At 49.5% G+C, this 18,798-nt stretch overlaps 1 protein-coding gene across 1 annotated transcript; it reads left to right on the top strand.

Annotated features, from left to right (window-relative positions):
- Positions 1–1,010: 1,010 nt before the first annotated feature.
- LOC119110261 (ribosomal protein S6 kinase beta-1) lies at positions 1,011–12,092 on the top strand. The gene is made up of 5 exons (XM_037234023.1): positions 1,011–1,255; positions 5,380–5,465; positions 6,514–6,551; positions 7,050–7,308; positions 11,820–12,092. The coding sequence occupies exons 1-5, from the start codon at positions 1,252–1,254 to the stop codon at positions 12,090–12,092; spliced, it is 660 nt and encodes a 219-aa protein (XP_037089918.1). The 5' UTR covers positions 1,011–1,251.
- The last annotated feature ends 6,706 nt before the right edge of the window (positions 12,093–18,798 follow it).

Here is an 18,798-nt window from a genome sequence, read left to right as displayed (position 1 = left end):
GGTACAGGAAAAAATCCCAACAGCCAGAGGGGTATTCTCAGAAAAGTTTAATGAGACGGTAAAAGTCTGTCAGGGTGAAGCTGGTTGTGGGAGAAGGTGAGTGGGCACACTTTTTATATTGACTTGGCGCTATTTACCTTATTTGACCCGAACGTGACGACAAATAGGTCTCGAATTGCAAGATCTGCTATTCTGGTGTCTCCCCTCCAGCTCACTGGTACACACGGTACGTCCAAAGTCACCTCTGTGCTTGACAATCGTCACAGGCACTCGTCACAGTCCGCTCCGCCGCCACGCCCGCCCTCGCGCCGCGGCTTTCAGAATATTCTCCTTGTTGCCGCCTCCTCTCTTGGCCCCCCACAGTCCGCGTCCCTCGCACGGGGCGCCTGGAGCTGGAGGGAGAAACGCGAGCGCCTCTAATCGGCGCTCGCCGCAAACTACGCAAACATTCGCTGGCTAGCACATATGTGTTCTCTGACATCTTTCATAATTGACACGAATAGCTTAACATAGAAACACGCGGTCCTTGTGAACTGGATGCCTACATCTTTCTTAGCTTACAGATCTCAGGATGGGAGGGAGGCAATGCCCCCCCCCCCCCCTCCCGTCCCACCCCATCCGAGCTAGTCCCAATTAACCGGCCACCCGGGAGCGCAGATGCGTCCACTTTTAGTCCCATCATAGCGTCTAGTAGTTGCACTGTGATATCTGGTTTCATGAAAATCCGCTCTGAAGCTCCAGAAGTCTGCTAGAATAAATTATGAGATACAACGCACAATATGAATAAATAAGGCCTTAAAATACCAAGTGTGAGTGATGTATCAAGTAGATGCAATTTGGATGCGATGAGACTTTCTATATATGAATGCTGGTGTTTTTCCCTTCCACGCCAGTCGAGCTGCCGAAGTGTCGTATATTTCAGTGCCATGATTTAGCATCCTTTCGCTCCAACAGCTGTAAAATGTTTGACAGCACATGGTTAGATCCAGCGCAGATACCTTGAACCCTGAGTTGCCAGTGCACAGGAGTGGCGTGGTGGCGGTTTGCGTAACGTGATGTGGGAGTATCTTGCTCGCAAGTGCATGTCACACTTTTTGTATTGAATTGGGGCGCATAGTTTGGGAAGGCAGAAAGAAGAATTTGGATTTATGTGTGCAACCAAATACGTTTGGAAAGATTTTCGAGCCGTCGCTTGTTGGATCGTTCACACAGAACTAACTTCAAGTGGAAACCACCTTCATCGTTCTCAAGATGAGTATGTATCACCTTTTGAGGGTTGCATGTACAATGCAATTATGTCTCTAGTTAGGTTTTGGACTCATTGATTACACGTTGCATTGTTCAGAAACATGTTAAATTTGATGAAGTGGCCAATGGTTGTGTTGGAAGTGATTGCCCATATGGATTTTGAAACATTGTGCATTGTGTGCTAGTCAATGGTGAAGTTTTGCTAAATGAGTGGGATAGGATGATGAATACAAGATGAGAAAATTCTCCCCTGAATATAACAACAAATAGCCCCCTTGGCAGATGTGGCCCTTTATTCTCAAAGTTGGTGGGGGGGGGGGGGGAGGGGGGCAGGGGCTGCAGCATGGGAGGACCCTCAACTAAACAAGAAACTATATCCCTGGTATGAGTAGTAGATGCAGTGTGCAGATATGTGCATGCTTCACTTTACCATGCTGTGCTGAAGAAAGCATGGTTAATGATGGTAGTGACAGAGGGGGCGAATCTACAAACTGATAATGTGGATTCTTGGAATTCCTTTTGCCCTGCCTTAAGGGGTGCAACAATCATCCCTGTTTTGGGAGCAGCTTGACCTTGGAAGATATTCTCCCATCAAATCCATGTGCCTGGGATTTATGGTGCTTTGCCTGAAGAGCCTGCATACTTTGTTGGTTCTTTAAGGAGGAAAAATTGTATCCCCTGTACATAGAAGGGAATGTTATTCAGAATGCTCATGATCAGTGATAAATGCAAGCCAGTTATAGATAGAAAAAATGCATAATATGTAATTGAGTTTTTGCTCCTCACAGGAATATCTAACAAAAGTACATGCATGGACTGACCATGAGGTTTCTACTGTAAGCACACTGAGCTAAAACATTATGAGGTTTCAGAAATCTTCCTCTATTTTCCTATATGCTTTGGGCAACAGTACAAATATATGCCAGAATTGCAGCCATATTAAATGGTGTCCAGTCCTGTTGAATTCAGCTGAGTTAAGCACAGAAATGAATTTAGAGTTAGCAATGCTATAGCATGCTAGAGTTGACAGGTTATTGTTATGTTGTGGCTTGCAATTTGAAACAAATTTTCAATGAAAAATTTGTTTCAAATACCATTTGAAATGAACCAAATCCTTTACACACACATGGTTGACATAAGGAAGACAAACATTGTTATAAATTGTACACCCAAAACATGCTTGAAATGTTTTACACTGCATCAACATGTGCTAACTTCTTGGTTTATGAGAGAATCAGACATTTTAATAGAACAGTCATCCCTGACATCAGTCTTGGCATACAGCCTGTTGCTGGGATCCACTTCTCAGCAACACTTTTTTCCTTATCTGAACTGTTTTCAGTGCTGCTCTTATGTTTTTTTTTTGGGGGGGGGGGGGGTGGGAGGGTTGCAGGTGTTGTGAAGTCTACATGTTATATGCTGTGTGATGGACTGAGAGATCAACATTGCAGTCTGTCTTGAGATCTAGGGCACACTCATTGTGATTCCAAAAATAATGGGTGTTTTTGACTTGCATCAAGAATGGGATTGTAGGCAAATGCTTGTAAACATACAGGAGTAATGCAAGTATATGGTTACTGGCTATGTCCATGCCATAGATATTAGCATGTTCAAGAAACTATTTCATTGTTTTTCTTAAGAAAGCTTGCCATAATTATATGTAATGTTCATGACTCTCCCTGCAATATTATCCAATAATGTGTTGATCCAACTCTGCTTGCAGTCATCAGGATCCTGGAGACATTGCTAGACTAGGGTATTTTCTTCCACATTCAAACCAGAGTGTTGATATTGTATGGATGGCTAGGTCACACTCTGATAGCAAGCTTTAAAAGTGTCCCTATTGTAGGCAACCTTAGGCAAAAACCTGCCTGCTAGTTAATATGATAGCAGTGAATTAGTGTTGTGGGGATCATTTGTGATTAATTAATTAATGGAATGCTTGTTCAATCACTTTGTTATGCTTGTACTGTTGGGAACTGTAACTCACGACATGTAAAAGGCTCACTTACATGCTGGTAAGCATGACTTTTGCATGCCCTTTCTTACTACAGTGTTGTGCAAACTCTCGCCTTGCATTTCATGGCGGTTGTAGTGAGAAAACTTCCCATGCCTTGTGCCATTTGCCATGAATTATTAATTGAGTCCTGTTCATGCCAAAAGTATCCAGTCTCCATGATGTGCTGTGGTCTTTTGCACACCCTGATTTCTGAACAGAAGGCAGTGAATGGACTTCTTGGGGCTGTGTGGGATGTCACTCAGTCACAGAAGAACATGTTGCACTGCACCAAGGCTCTCACAAACCTTTTGATGTGATGAGTAATGCATTGGGATGACATCAACAATAGGACTGGCATGCTATTTGTTTGCAGCATGGAATGATCAACATGATGGCTGACCTAGAGCTGAGTGTTTTCACCATATAAAAGGTACCAAAACATAAGGTACCCAAGGTATAAAAAGGTACAAAAAGTAAGGTATAAAGGTACCAAAAAGGCAAAAGGAGCCTGTGACTTTGGAAACCATTTAAGTAGGTTTTATGAATGCACTGGAATGTGTATTTTGCATGGGTTTAGGTATCTGATGCTGCACCAATATTTAATGTTTGCACACAATTTTGCATTGGTTGGAGTAGCTGAGGTGTCCTGATATTTTAGTGTTTGCACACAATGCTTATTGAACCTTTGTTTGCACATGTTGTGAAATTGATGGCTTACAGATATGCTGGCTTTGTGCTTTACAGGACAAGGTAATTGTGATCAACAAAATCATTTGATACTGGAATGGTATGCGTCTTTGTTGACCAGCCGGCACATCGCGAAAGTGACGAGCATTTTTGGAAAAGTTTTGCTTACAATGAGCACGACTTTACGCCTGTGCAGGTGTTTGCAAAAAGGAGAGATTGGCATTTTCCTGGCGTTTCACTGGTGCGCTTATGCGTCGGGCAGTAATGAGGTCGCGTAATGCTTCGTAGACGGTACATTCGCCAATATAATTCAGCTGGTGTCACGTCTTCATCTGCTCTGGCTGGCAACATTTGACACCAGTTCTTAAAAACGTTCCGAAAAAGGCAGACCCGTGGTTAATGCTTGCGAACGCATGGCGACTGCATTTATCATCCCTCACTTCTACCTCTACCTTTACCTCACTTTTGCCGATTGACCGCTTGTCCGTTCTTTCCTCCGTCCGAAATACGGTAGTCTCGTGTCGCTGCACCGCCGGGAGGTGGAGATCTGACCAGTTCTCTTCAGCTTTGCCACAAGTGTGATAATGATACGTCGCCATTGTACATCGATTGGGGAGGTGAAATTGTAGTAATACCGCAGCGATGCTGCAAAGTCCTGCCAGATCTAACATGTTGCAAGCTCTAGATCTGGCCGTTACAAGTAAATGCTGGTATCACAGAGCAACGCGTGGGCATTTGCGAGGTTTTGTTTTCCGAGCACGGCGTGATGGTGCGACCAGTGGTTCCAAACATATATACTCTTCAAAAGCTTGAGTGGCAGGGCCAGTGAATATATACAATTTTCTTGTAGTTAAAATTCAGACGCCCGGAGTGCGGCCTGCTGGTGACAATAAGCTTGCTTGCGTAATGGCAAGTATTGATGTGACGTACATTATGCCGGCTGCAATCACAAATGACGCGGCCGGCAGGAGCGGCCTGTCGACAGGCGTGTTCTGTGTGATGTCAGTTCCGCGCCTCCCCTTCTTTAGCCGATGACGTAAAGTCAGGCGGGGTCACTACCGCGCGTCCATTCCTGGAGCCGGTGACGCAGTTGGCGTCAGTACCGCGCGTCCCCTTCTTTAACCGGTGACGCACATGTACGTGTCTTTTATTTAGGGTGAACCGACGAATGCAACTGGCCATCGGAGTTCCAAGATGTTTGTTGGGGGAGGGAGTCATGTCGGTCAGGCGGTATTTTGGCGGCACCCATCATTTGGTAAGATGGAAGGCAAGAGAAGGCGAAATGCCCAGAGCACTACCAGCACGGCCTGCAGCCCGCCGGAAAATGGCGTCAGTGTTGATGAGACGCCGTCCAGCCCCAAAGCTGACGGCCATGCTGAATTGCAATGCATTTTTTTCAATATCAGTATTCCGATGAAATGTCACTAACCGTGGATTGTTCCCAGGTGCCGGGGTCTTTGACATGGAACTCCATGAAACTGACGGGAGGGATGAGTGCTCAGAAGATGACGATATCATTGACGTTGAACAGGTAAAAGATCACGGAGTGAATATCCAATGTTTTTTTTTCGAAGTTCTCTGCTAAGCTCTCTCCGGTGCACACTTCTTCCGTGCATTTGAAATAATTTTGTATTATGTGTATTGAGAATATTTTGAGAGCCTTGTGTCAAAAACTTAACGCAGATATTATTTATCTTACTTGTAGCTGTGTGGGCTTTTGGAGGCGTGAAAGGGTGGGTTACGTAACCGTTAACATGTTTGCAATGTTGTCATTGACGGCGTCGGGTCGAGTTTTGAAAATAGTTAGGAAATGGTGGGTGTGAGTGGTGGTTTGTACAGTCCCTCTTCACTTAAATGTGAATGGAGATTCGTGAATGAAAGGCAGCATAGTTATGTTGTGATCAGTTACCTATTCCATATTCACATTGTATTCTGTCATGCTTGAATATCGCAAAATAACAAAATAAGCATCGTCAAAGGTAAAATGTGATAGAAAGTTTCATGGCAAATATTTCAAGCACAAGTCTCGGGGATAAGTGTTTGGACGTTAGCATGTTTAAGCGACATCAAAAGCCCATACATATCGGCCACCTGAGGCTAGAAGCGTAAACTGGGCCACTTTGATTTGTGGGCGACAGCCGGTAAGGGCTTGCTGAATGAACATACTTCACACGATCGAGACGCTGGCCTGTTTTCGGTTGTGAGCGCAGGTTGTGACGGAGACGCGCAGTAATGATCAGCTGGGTCTGGGGCGCTTAACGAGCCTTTAAAGTTGTCAAACTCTCTTGATAGATATCCATGAATTTTGGCCGTTGGAGCGGGTATAAAACCGTACTACCGTCTGAATATGTTGGACATGCTCGACGTTTCAACTTGAAATATTTGCCAAGTGTTTTTCACTTCCTGCTTTTGACGATCCTCATCTGATTTTCTGCGATTTTCTGCACTTTTAGTAGGCATGGTAATAAGCAATGTGCCCACCTTCTTTTTGAAATGCCGCATGTGTTGAACTCTTGTCAAATCAAAAGACCATGTTTCCAGGCTTGTGTAACACGTGTCTTAAGAGTCTGCCCTTTCAGGAGTTTGACCATCAGCCGGATGTGAATGCCATCTTGAAGTAAGTGGTTGTACCCTAGGACATGCGCCGCCGGGTCCGCACTCATTGATGCGGAGGCTCCTCTCAAGCGTGCCAATGCACACATCCTGTTCGTCTTTGTTACTGCCCGGAAAGCACGATGAGGGCTGGATTATGCGTGTAGGGGGTCGCTCCGAATTTGGTGTTGGGGTTGTCTAGAAAAGGGATTTTTCTCATTTTGACGCAACGCACGTTAGTTATTATGCTAGGCAAGTTGTTTTGTCCAAAATATCGTTGTACGAGCGTTGTGAGCCTGTTAACGACCAGAAACGCTCTTTTTTGTAACCTCTGCTATGGACAACTTGACTTTGGAATTTTTAGTGATGGTCGTTGTTATTGTCTCGTTACTTTCACTACACTTCACTACACTACACGTTACGTTAATACACTATACCCTTAGATATCAGCAAGTACAACCACCCCGTGCGGTCCATCCCTCCGTCCCGACATCTAGGATAACTGGAATGTGGGTTGTTACAGCCAAGAGGGTGTGGAGAGGCTGGCCCTGAACGAGAGCACGGTGAACATCGGCAAGGAGCGTGTCGGCCCCAAGGACTTCGAGCTACGTAAAGTCCTCGGCAAGGGTGGCTACGGAAAAGTGTTTCAAGTGAAGAAGACGTCTGGCAAGTATGTCGGGAAAGTTTTCGCCATGAAGGTGTTGAAGAAGGCGACTATTGTTCGAAATCAAAAGGACACGGCACACACTAAAGCGGAACGGAATATACTGGAAGCGGTCAAGGTAAGTAGTGGATTCATTCCGGGGAACGCTTTAGTTTGCTGGGGAAATGACTCTATGACAGTAATGTCACAGATAGAAACGTGATGTGGTTTGTAAAATTTAGAGTCCAAATTACGCTGTAGACGTTTTGCCACAGCGGTGCAATTCTGTCATTTTAGCCCTAGTCCGCGACAACTGACAACGACAGTCAGTTGCGGACCGCCAGCTGTTACGGACTAAAGTAACTACTTTTGAGCCGTCCGTACATTGCTGGCCTGCGGGCTTAAAGTGGCACCTCTACTAGTGTGAATGACGTGAGACAAATGAGCCTTGGCACGGCGGGCGGCGAAAGCCACTTACCGAAAAGGGTATTGGTTGAAGTTTGAATTAGCGCTTCACTATAGGCCAGTGACGTAACCGAGATTTTGTTATGGGAAGGGCCCTGAGCTCAATGAGCACGCACCATCCCAATTGTGAACTTCCTGTCGGGAGCCCTCCATAATGGAAAAATCCATACCTGAGGCCCCCCCAGCACCTCTCCTCGCTGTGTCCCTGGTATAGACCATGACATACGTCCGTTTCCCAAAGCACAAGTGCGCTTCGAAAGGAGTCACTGCGCTAAACTCTATAGCCTCATGTACGCCATAACGAGTGGAGCTGCACAAATGCCTGTATTATTCATCACAAAACGCTGTTCGGGATCGAGACGCAGAGACTTGAATGTAATGTGACTGGTATTAAACCAGCTGGTGCCCGTTGATACATCAGTTCGTGCTGACGTTCTTCATACACGAATAAGCCGTTGGTCATATTTATTTTTTCACCTTGGTCACAACGTGGTCATCGAAGGGGTGGAATTCGTGCGATGTTTCTCTGACGTCACAAATCTCTTGAGTGACCTTAATTAGGCGACGTGAAATAGTCTGCACAAGGTCGCATGCGCTTAGGTCTGAAACACGAACATTTGAAGTCTTACCAAAGGCTTGACCGTGGACTGCTGGGAATGATAATGTTGAAAATACTTTTATTAGTGCAGAACCCCACACAAATCTGGAACAGTTCCTGTAATGAGGGTTAGCCAAGTAGTGTTGAGGGCGCCGTTTGATATGCTTATGTCCTTCAAGGCAAAAATGTGGATCAGTCTGCTTCCCTTAAAAATACTGTTATCGAGTTAATTTAGTTGCCAATAGTTGAAAGAGAATGTTCCACATTTGAAGATATTCAAGCGAGCATCAGATATAAAATGTGCTCGCTTATAGCTATTGGTATTAATTTAATTCCAAAGGGGCGCTCTAAACAACATACATTCTGTTTAGTGAATATGCTTCTCAGTACGTCATCGTTTGGTTACGTTATCGTGCCCTGCACAACATTGATTGAGAGCCAATTGACGGCAGTTGTATCTGGAAATCGTGCCAGATATGAACGACTCGACATTTTTAAAAAAGTTAAAGGCCGGTTTGCCTCAATCGCCGCGTGGCGAACGGAATGGCAGGATTTGAATGTCATTATTATGGTGTCATGGATGTCTGGGCGACCTTGAAATAGTCACCCCGAAATAGTGTGCACATCCTCGCGGGCATATAGCTCAGAATCAGGAACGGTTTAAGTCTTAAGAAGGACATAACATGGCTGTGAAGTACACCGAATTATCTTCAAGAAAGCTTTTTCAGTTCAAAACCCCATACAAATGTGGAACGCTCCCTTTAAATTGCGAATGGAAGTCACGTTGCCTTGAGAGAGGGCGGAGCGGCCATTTTAAAAACCTCACGAGACGTGTGACTTCCTTCCCTGCCCCCTCCCCCCCCCCCTTCCCCGACTGCAGTAGCTGCCCATGAGGGATGATGGGGGTGGGGCCAGTGGGGAGGCGCTCCTGAGAAGCGCTCGGGTCAGCGTCGTGTCCCGCACTCAGCGCTGGTGGGCGCTGGGGTGGGCGGGCGCGGTGGGCCGTGACCGCGCACCAGCAGCGCGCGCTCACCGACGGAATGCTGCCACACGCGGAGCCGCCGGGCCCCGATAGCGGCGCCTCCGTGCTGGCCCTGCAACCAGCATTGGGTGTGCGTTGGTCACCGTGATCTGCATTAGTGTCGCGCCGTTACTGGAGCTGTATCAGCGTCAGCCGCATGCGTAGTATTTGCGTTGGATTTCTCCGTGTTGTTTGTTGTCCTGGTGTGAGCTTCATTTATTGATAAGGAGGACGTTTGTGTTGGCTACCAGTTAAGTTTGTGTGTCTTATGGAAGCGCCTGGACGGACAATTTATGACTCGGTTTCCAAGCTGATTCTCCTAGTTAGCGTTTACTCGGTTTCGTCTCCTGTGGCTTGTCAGTGTGACCGACCGCGTGTTATGCGCGCCCGGTGGGGACAGTAGCCCGCGAACGCCGGCCGAGTGGGCACGCGGCGCGTCGTCACAGCGCCATAGCTCCCATCCGGCCGCCCTGGGCGTAGCTGTCCCCCCCCCCCCGTCCACCGTCTGTGTCGTGCCGCCGTGCCGACTCCGAATCCGCGCCGCCTGGGATTGTCCTGTTCGTTGTGCCACTTGTGACAGAACACGACGAGCCAGGTGATGTTTTGGCAATGCATAGCGGAACATCCCGAAGTGTGTCTTCGGAAAAAACCTACGTTGGGTTCGCTCGAGTCGATGAAAGGCTTCTATGAACACCGTGATTTCACCTTTTGGCCAAGTGCGCAACTCCGTTTGGTTGGAGCAGGACGTGCTTGATATATTTGCAATATTCTCGGAGACAAATCTAGCGTTGGATTATATCAAATAAGTGCCAAAGTATTCTTTAAGAACTAACATAGGCAGACAAATTTTTGTGTTGAATTGAATACATTTGTGGAGTTCATTGCGTTGAAATTGAGTGCAAATGAAACAAGCTGTGAGTGGTTGAATAGTACGAGGTCCCCAGAATATATGTTATATAGTTTGATAAGACCAAAGCATAATTTGAAAGTTAGCTCTCTGGTCTTACGTTATACCAGACAAAAATGGTTCGAGAGAAAGTAATTACCGGGTTCTGCACTTGGCAAAAAGGTTCAGTTGCGGCAGGTCGGTCTGTTTTCTTGTGGTTAACTTATTGGCAAGTTAATTATTCTTGATAATCCTCAGTTTTGATGCCGTTATGCGTACAACTTGCTCGTGTTCATCTCCAGAAACCTGTGCGTGCTGGAATCGGTCCATTAACCACTTGCGTAAAGGAACATTCAGGCATCGCTCGCGTGTTGCATCACTAGTGCGTCGATTCAGTAACGTGCGTGACATACATATGTCGACATATAATTGACGTGTGACACGTCATTTTGCACCCAAAGTATTGTCTTCAGAGCACTCGTTCAGCCGACCATCACGCGGCGTTGGCAGGCCCGCAGCTGCTGGCCGTGTCAGCCAAGGCCGACCCGACGCTTAGTCCGTCCCGTCACCACCTGCTGCTATCATGCACCAGCCAAAGCCGATGCCGTCAAGAATCTCGGGTCAACCTGAGTGTCAGTTTGGGCCCATTTGAACCGCGTCTTCCCGAGCGTCAGCGGGTCTGCGCATCGGTGTGAGCGCCTGGGGTTAATCGCAGTCAGTCTGAGTCAGTCCGACGCCAGCTGACCTCCACTTCAGTCCAGCCCCCAGCTGATACCGGTATCGGAGCGGACCGGCCGCGTGACCCCCAGCCGGGCCCAGACCAGGTGCAGCGGCCCGAGCGTGCCGCCCGCCGACCCCGGGCTATCACCGCCCCGTCGCGGCCGTGAACCGCTCAAGATGTAAACAGATAGTGGTCTGGCTGCATTCCGTCTCGGTGATCACCGGCTGGTGTTGCGTGCCGGTGGATGACAGCATCTGTTGAGTAACGCGTTGCCCTTGATATTTGCTCGCCTCGGAAGGAGAGCTTAGCATCTCGCTATAGGCTTGCGGCATCTCACAACCGACGCATGATATTTGATGGGCCAAATGGTATGGCTTGTACTAGCAATCGGTCGTGACCGTTTACTTTCAAGTCATTTTGTTCGTGTGACGTGAAACTCGACGTGAAACTAAAAATCAGCATTTTTTTTTTTGGTAATGGCGTGCTCCTTTAAGCAATGTGGTGGATATTGGTCGGTCCAGAAAATATGTCGTACTGGAGGGGCAATTACAGCCGGGTTAGCGCGAAGACAATCCTTGGTAAGTTTCCGGAAGAACTGCGGATTAATGAAACAAGCCAGGCCACTCTTGGAAAAAAACATATTGTGTGCATGTGTTCGTCGTTTTACGGTCGTCGCTACAATACTATCTATCTTCTACCGTTTGCTTATCTTTTTTTTTGAGCCTTCCAGTGACATCGGCTCAAACACGCCGACCGTCTACAGATAACCGCCAGCAGAGCTATGAACCGCCTTCAACTAGCACATCGTGGGCAAAAAGGCGGCGCGACGACACGACGTGGCGGCGGTGCGGCGGTCGCCGGCCGCGGCCGCTCCCGCCCGCCTCCGCCCGCCACGAGATGCGCCGGCACGTGACCTGTGACTCGGCGCTGGTCCTGATGTCGTGGCCCGCCTGTTCCAGCACCCGTTCATCGTGGACCTGATGTACGCGTTCCAAACGGGCGGCAAGCTGTACCTGATCCTGGAGTACCTGTCCGGCGGCGAGCTGTTCATGCACCTAGAGCGTGAGGGCATCTTCATGGAGGACACAGCCAGCTTCTACCTGTCGGAGATCATCCTGGCGCTCGAACATCTCCATCTGCAGGGCATCATATACAGGTACGTCTCTAGGGCCACGTGGAGGACGTCTTGTTCGGATGCGAATGCGCAGCCCGCCAGTGTGAAGATGACATGACAAGATGTGCGAAGTTTTCTGTTGAACTGGTGCTGGTGGATGGTACCGCGTTGGCACCAGCGTGGCTGTATGGATTACTTGTCCCGGGCACGTCTCTTGCTGCGACTGATGCGGAACGGGTGTCAGCTTGTAATGCATTGAACGTAGGCCAGCATTGTTTGGTGCTAGCAACGTCCTGGGTCTTCCGGTTCAGGAGCCTTGGTGCCGTCGGTACGGTGGACGCATGGGCTCCCTGTACTGCGATGGCAGTTTTACATCTTTAGAAGTCGCCATGTTGAGGTACACTTGCAAGTCACGCATGCCAAGTCCCAGTCATCGTAGACTAACACGGCGGTAAGACAGACGCACTTGCGTGTTCCAAATGCACCTGTACAACTGGGGCACCGCGCGGTGGTCGCCCATCCCTTCGAGGTAAGGGGCGGGCGACACCTTATAGCCCAGTAGCTGAGTGCGTCTCAAACCCCCGACGAGAGTACCCATGTATTGCGCCACATCCAGGCAAATGATCACTACTAATGCTCGAGGCCGTCCACACGTATGAAGGCTGCTGCACAAGGTGTTCGATATTCATGTTTCGTGCAGGTCGGTTTGTGAAAACACGCCGCCGAAATGAATGGAATGTTTTAGAGATGCGGACAGATCAGGTTTTTAGATATGCGGAGGAGATGGTCGTAGCTGGTTCGTTTCCTAGCTGGACCATGGGTTTGAAATTAGCGTTGCTACGAAAAAAGAACGGAATCGTGTACAAACGAGCGCAGCTTTACCATCGCTATGACAGATCCAAACACCGGTGAAGCTGCTTGATGTGGATTGCATTGCATCATGAACACGTTTTTGTCTGGTTGCCATGCTGGTCTGGATACAGAAGTTTGAGATGGATGGCTGGGACATTCCTGGACGGGGTTCGAGCACTGGCAGCGGTGCAGTGACAACAGACCGGTCCCGGAGGATATGACGGGAGGGCTCGCTGTTGCGACGGGTCTCAAGCCGGCACGAGTTCCCGGCATCGACCGGCGGCGACATCCGGGAACGTGAAGCAGCTCTTGATGGGTCGTAGGTCTTTGCGCGTCATATGCTGGCAGAAAACCCGACGACGAGGTGGGAAGAAGTTAGGCGAGCATAATTTAGATCTCCATTGGAAGATAATACAAGGGCTGATATGTTCCTTTGTTTATTAGCGTGGACTTAGAGCTTTGCTGTCTGTGACAGCTCAGCGCTCCACGAGCTGCCCAGCGCATTCGGGGTAAAGATGTCATCCGCTGCATGTAAATTATAGAGTGTGACGAATTGTGATGTAAGGCCTAAAGTCCTCTCAAAATAGGTGTTTTCGGAATTACATAAACCCCGTTTGGTCATTCATTATTAAGTTTGATTTGGGCGTGAATTGTTGGATACTTTCTATGCCTCACTGAATTTCTTACAGTTGAAATTTTGCGAATATTGTTTTTAATCGCGACCTTCTCATGCCGTTGTGCAAGCATGTTTTAGCATAGTTCTGCTCTCTTACGTTTATGGAACTTTGGCACGCCAGGAGCAATCAGGTTGATATCAAGACCACTTTTAAGATCACCTCGCTTCATGGCCACAAGATCACTTCGCCTTTTTGGGACGGGGCATACGGTTGTAATGGATTGATTGATGCCTAGGTCTTCAACAATGTGAACGTGCTGTTCTTGGCATCTTTGAGCACGCCTGGGATCCAGAAGTCAGATCAGTTGTCAAAATGTAGTCAACGGTATTGTTGCAATGTTTGCTATGTGACTGTCGGGAGTGATGTGATGAAAGGCACGGCGCAATGTCTGGTGCTTCAGTTTTCAGCGTTCATACTACGTGTGCTCATTGTATGTGACGGTGACGTGTTAGCGTCGATAAAAAGCGTGCCCGCCGCTTAAGGGGTGCATTGGTGTCGTCACACCCACTCGGACTCAGGGGAGCGCCCCTCATTGACCAAGCGCCTGTCTGGACAGTGGACCTGGCAGAGCCTGGCGTCGATTCGTGACGATGTCGGCCATTGCCAAACATTGGTGGCATTGGTGGAGACCCATCATTTCTGCGGACAATCAAGATGGGTGTGCCTCGAGCACAAACAGGCTGTCCGCATAACGGATAGACTTATTGCGTCAATGCCCCCTCCCCCAACCCCACCCCACCCCAACCCAACCCAATCACCATCGCCAAACATTGCTGACCTCTCTTTCTGTCATGTTCCATTGCTCCGTTTTTTAGCATGTACGCAGTAGCTTTGCAGTTGATATGCGTGTACATGGTCCGTGATTTTGAAGCACACTTCTTTCCATCATGCTTTACCCATTCCGGCCATCAATGTTGAAACAAAGAAGCAGATAACATATCTGGCTTCATTCATTTTATAGGCACTGCAACATCACTTGTTTGTGCCCGCCCCCCCCCCCCCCCCCCCTCCCGAAACACTTTCTAACGTACTGTTCGCCTCTCGTTGTGCGCTTACGTCACACGCCGGGAGATGTCCTGTCACGTGACCACGCGTTCTGCAGGGTTAACGTCCCATTCGCACTCGCCATAAACTTAATTCTTTTCGAACGTGCAGCCGGTTACAGTCCCCTTGCCGGTGTCGTGGAAACGGCATCTCCTGTTTGGTGGTATGTTAATACTACTTGTTTTTAAAGCTGTTCTGCTTCCGCAATTGGGATTTTCCTGTAATTGCTTGCGCCTTAAATAAACAAACAAATGCACAGTAAACAAAATTTCTTTACTGCCTCCAAGTTGTTGTCTCACGATATGCATTCCCATGTTTGCTGGACATGATGTGTTGTTATGTAAACGAGATTATTAAGACAACAAGAGCTGGAGCACTGCGGTGTACGAGAAGAACCGTATGAGGTAAGCTGTTGAAATTGTCCGACATTGAAGATATCCTTCCTTTTTGTAACACATGTATTCGGTATCGGCCTCGCGCTTCTGCGCTCGTAATTGAAGTCTAGCTTACAAATGCAACTATGCATCTAGTGTTAATTCATTGAGCCCATCCCGCCTATAAAGCCCCAGTGTTTATTATTGTTATCTTGTCTTCTGGAGGGATCTTTTGAGATCGCTGCCCTGATCTATGATCATTTCAGATCCCTATCCGGACCCGTGATCAACGAGATTTCTGTCCTGCAAAGTGGCTTCATAAATATTAAATTTCGCCCAATCTTCAGCCTGTCATAACGCCACAACTTCTGTAGTCGCACTCCTCGCGCCATTGACTGGGGTGGAAATAGTATTTGGGAATTGATAGTGTGTAGTGTATACCGCGATAGTGTGTAGAAATCCGATGCGTTTGGAGTATTGATGAAACTATACTACCATCAATGATTAGTAAAGGCGTTAACTTGAATTCACCCACTCTCGCTTCTATTAACAGACGCCAAGATGATGCTGAGCAGTTGTGCATCCTTGTTGACCAGGCTATCTGTAAACTGGCATTAATCGTATTCACTTCTGGTTTATTGAAGCCACCGCCTTTAATGATCTGACATAGCATGTATTTAGCAATCTTTGGATGCCTGCCTGTTGACAGAAATGTCACGAGTTGGCTCTGCATCTGCTTTTGTGTGGAGAGAGGGAATGTCGTGCATGTCGCCACGCTTACTGGTTGTGATATCAAAAGGGATTTACAGATGCATGCAAACACTTTTGGTGGTTAATTCCATTGATAGACAGATAATGCATACTGAATTATCACTTAACCAAAAAGTAGAATAAGATTGATATGCATTGATGACTGAATATATGTTTGAGATGAATGATGCGAAGATAAATGTATTGTAATGTAAGAACTAGAGAACTGCATGCGCACAGCACATTCACTCGGTATTGTTTTGTTTCCACTTATAATGTTTCCGTCTTTTCTGTAACTCGGTTAATCATTGTCTAGGCCTTCTTACGTTGAGTGTTCTTAAAGAAACATTTTGTGGGCTTTTTACATTCTTTCATCCAAGTACTCTTCGAGTGTATCATAGCTACTTTCCACGATTTGCTTTGAGCTCTTCCAGTTTTTTTCTTGCTCGCTCGTACTCGTTCAGGGAGTATTTGTTAAGCATGTAAGCGATGTAAGTCTGAAGCCCAGTGCACTGATTTTTCTCGATGTGAATTCAACCCTAACGTCCTTGGGCATCTCACCGATGTTTTCATCTACTCCGGTGATCGCGGCGTTGATTTCGGATCGCGCCTGGTTGACATATTCTCCGTTATCATGCAGCGTATCATTATATCCCTAAATACCTGGTCCGCCCTATTGTCATGCCATATCACTTCCGCACAAACAAGACTAAAGACGTTCAAAAGTAATGAATGTTCCACCTTTGAGAATGTTGAACCAAGCGGCATGTAGGATGACATAAGTTCACTTATAACTATCTATATAATTTTAACTGGGAGAGGCTGTTGTTGGCATAATGGTTTATGGAGCAAATATGCCCCTCCACACCTCATTGTTTGATGGCGTCATGGAACGTTTGTATGGCAGCACCAACTTGCAGTTCTTCAATCTTGCGATAGATAGCAGCACAGGCTGAAAGTGCTCGCTGAACAAAATATTGTTATGTGCTTGTGCTGTGGCCCTTTATTGTAGTGTTCTTGTGTATTTATTCTTGGATTTAAGCTTTTTACTTCTGGTTGCATGCCCTGTTACGGCGCTTTGGTCATATTATTCGACCACAAGTCTTATTTCCAAAATAACTAGGAAAGCATTGAACTTGTATTACGTATGACAAAACGTAATCTGAGCTATGATCTCGTATAGCTTGCACCACAGTTGTTGAGAGCCCGTTAACATTCACGGATCTTTGTGTAACTTTGAAATGACCTGCACGAAATAGTCTGCACACTTTAGCGGGGCTTGCACCCCAGCAACTACAGGGCGCCATGCTTTAAGAATGGCAGGGCTGTGAAATGTGCCGAGTGATCATCATATTTATTTCAGTTTAAAACCTCATGGAAATGTGGAACACCTCCTTGAACATGCTAACTGCAATGCATAGGAAATTCAATCGTGCAATATCGATACGTCACTGAGTATGCTACTGAAACAGGTTCATCAGTTACTAGGCACATCTTTGCTGATAGGGGTGTTTTTCTCTTCACACATTTATCAAAAATAAGTCACCCATAGCGACCTTCAGTTTTCGGATAGCTCTGGTCGATCTGTTGTTGAAATTGTCTTCGTCAAGCTGACTTAACCGTATGTTTGTATCCCCACAAGCTCTCATAATATAACTGGCTTACTCAAGGTGCAGCCCTCACATTTCTATCGAGTGATGTGCTGTTATTTACCACTGCAAAGAAGCACACTGAGCGCGAAACGTCTTCCTGCAGTATGTATTGCTGTCCTGTAAGTGCTTCAACCGTTACCATATCACTATGTATTTCCGTTCCGCGCACTGCAAATCTCCCTCCGACACGGCGCGCGGCAGTGCTCTTGAACGGCCTCTCTCGCCGTTTGCTTCCCTGAGCCGACCGGCGCGCGCTCCCGGCGATCGGGCCGGCGGGGCGCGCTGGCTGTCCGTGTGCGGGGCGGGCGCGCGGGCCGTCTGTGTGCCGTGCGGGCCGCGTGTCGGACCGTCCGTGTGCCGGCGGGGCGCGCGGGCTGTCCATGTGCCGTGCGAGGCACGTGTCGGGCCGCCGTGTGCGGGCGGGGCGCGCGGGCCGTCCGTGTGCCGTGCGGGCCGCGTGTCGGGCCGTCCGTGTGCCGGCGGGGCGCGCGGGCCGTCTGTGTGCCGTGCTGGGCACGTGTCGGGCCGTCCGTGTGCCGGCGGGGCGCGCGGGCCGTCCGTGTGCCGTGCGGGCCGCGTGTCGGGCCGTCCGTGTGCGGCGGGGCGCGCGGGCCGTCTGTGCCGTGCGGGCACGTGTCGGACCGTCCGTGCGCCGGCGGGGCGCGCGGGCCGTCCATGTGCCGTGCGAGGCACGTGTCGGGCCGTCCGTGTGCGCGTGCGGGCGCGTGTCGGCCGTCCGTGCCGCGGGCGCGCGGGCCGTCCGTGTGCCGGCGGGCGCGTGTCCGGCCGTCCGTGTGCCGGCGGGGCGCGCGGGCCGTCCATGTGCCGTGCGGGCACGTGTCGGGCCGTCCGTGTGCCGGCGGGGCCGCGGGCCGTCCATGTGCCGTGCGCGGGCCGCGTGTCGGGCCGTCCATGTGCCGTGGCGGGGCACGTGTCGGGCCGTCCATGTGCCGTGCGGGGCACGTGTCGGGCCGTCCGTGTGCCGTGCGGGGCACGTGTCGGGCCGTCCGTGTGCCGGCGGGCGCGCGGGCCGTCCGTGTGCCGTGCGGGCCGCGTGTCGGGCCGTCCGTGTGCCGGCGGGCGCGCGGGCCGTCCATGTGCCGTGCGGGGCACGTGTCGGGCCGTCCGTGTGCCGGCGGGGCGCGCGGGCCGTCCATGTGCCGTGCGGGCCGCGTGTCGGGCCGTCCATGTGCCGTGCGGGCCGGCGTGTCGGGCCGTCCATGTGCCGTGCGGGCACGTGTCGGGCCGTCCATGTGCGTGGCGGGGGCACGTGTCGGGCCGTCCGTGTGCCGGCGGGGCGCGCGGCCGTCCATGTGCCGTGCGGGGCACGTGCGGGCGTCCGTGTGCGGGGGGCGCGCGACCGGCCGTGTGCCGTGCGGGCCGCGTGTCGGGCCGTCCGTGTGCCGGGCGTGGCGCGCCGGCCGTCCATGTGCCGTGCGGGCGCGTGCCGCGCCGGCGGCGTGCCGAGCGCCGCC

Source organism: Pollicipes pollicipes, unplaced genomic scaffold (genome assembly GCF_011947565.3).
Source record: "Pollicipes pollicipes isolate AB1234 unplaced genomic scaffold, Ppol_2.1 Scaffold_7231;HRSCAF=8579_pilon_pilon_pilon, whole genome shotgun sequence".
Classification (NCBI taxonomy): Eukaryota; Metazoa; Arthropoda; class Thecostraca; order Pollicipedomorpha; family Pollicipedidae; genus Pollicipes; species Pollicipes pollicipes.
The sequence above is the reverse complement of the archived record's forward strand: the minus strand, read 5'-3'. Positions and strand labels throughout refer to the sequence as shown.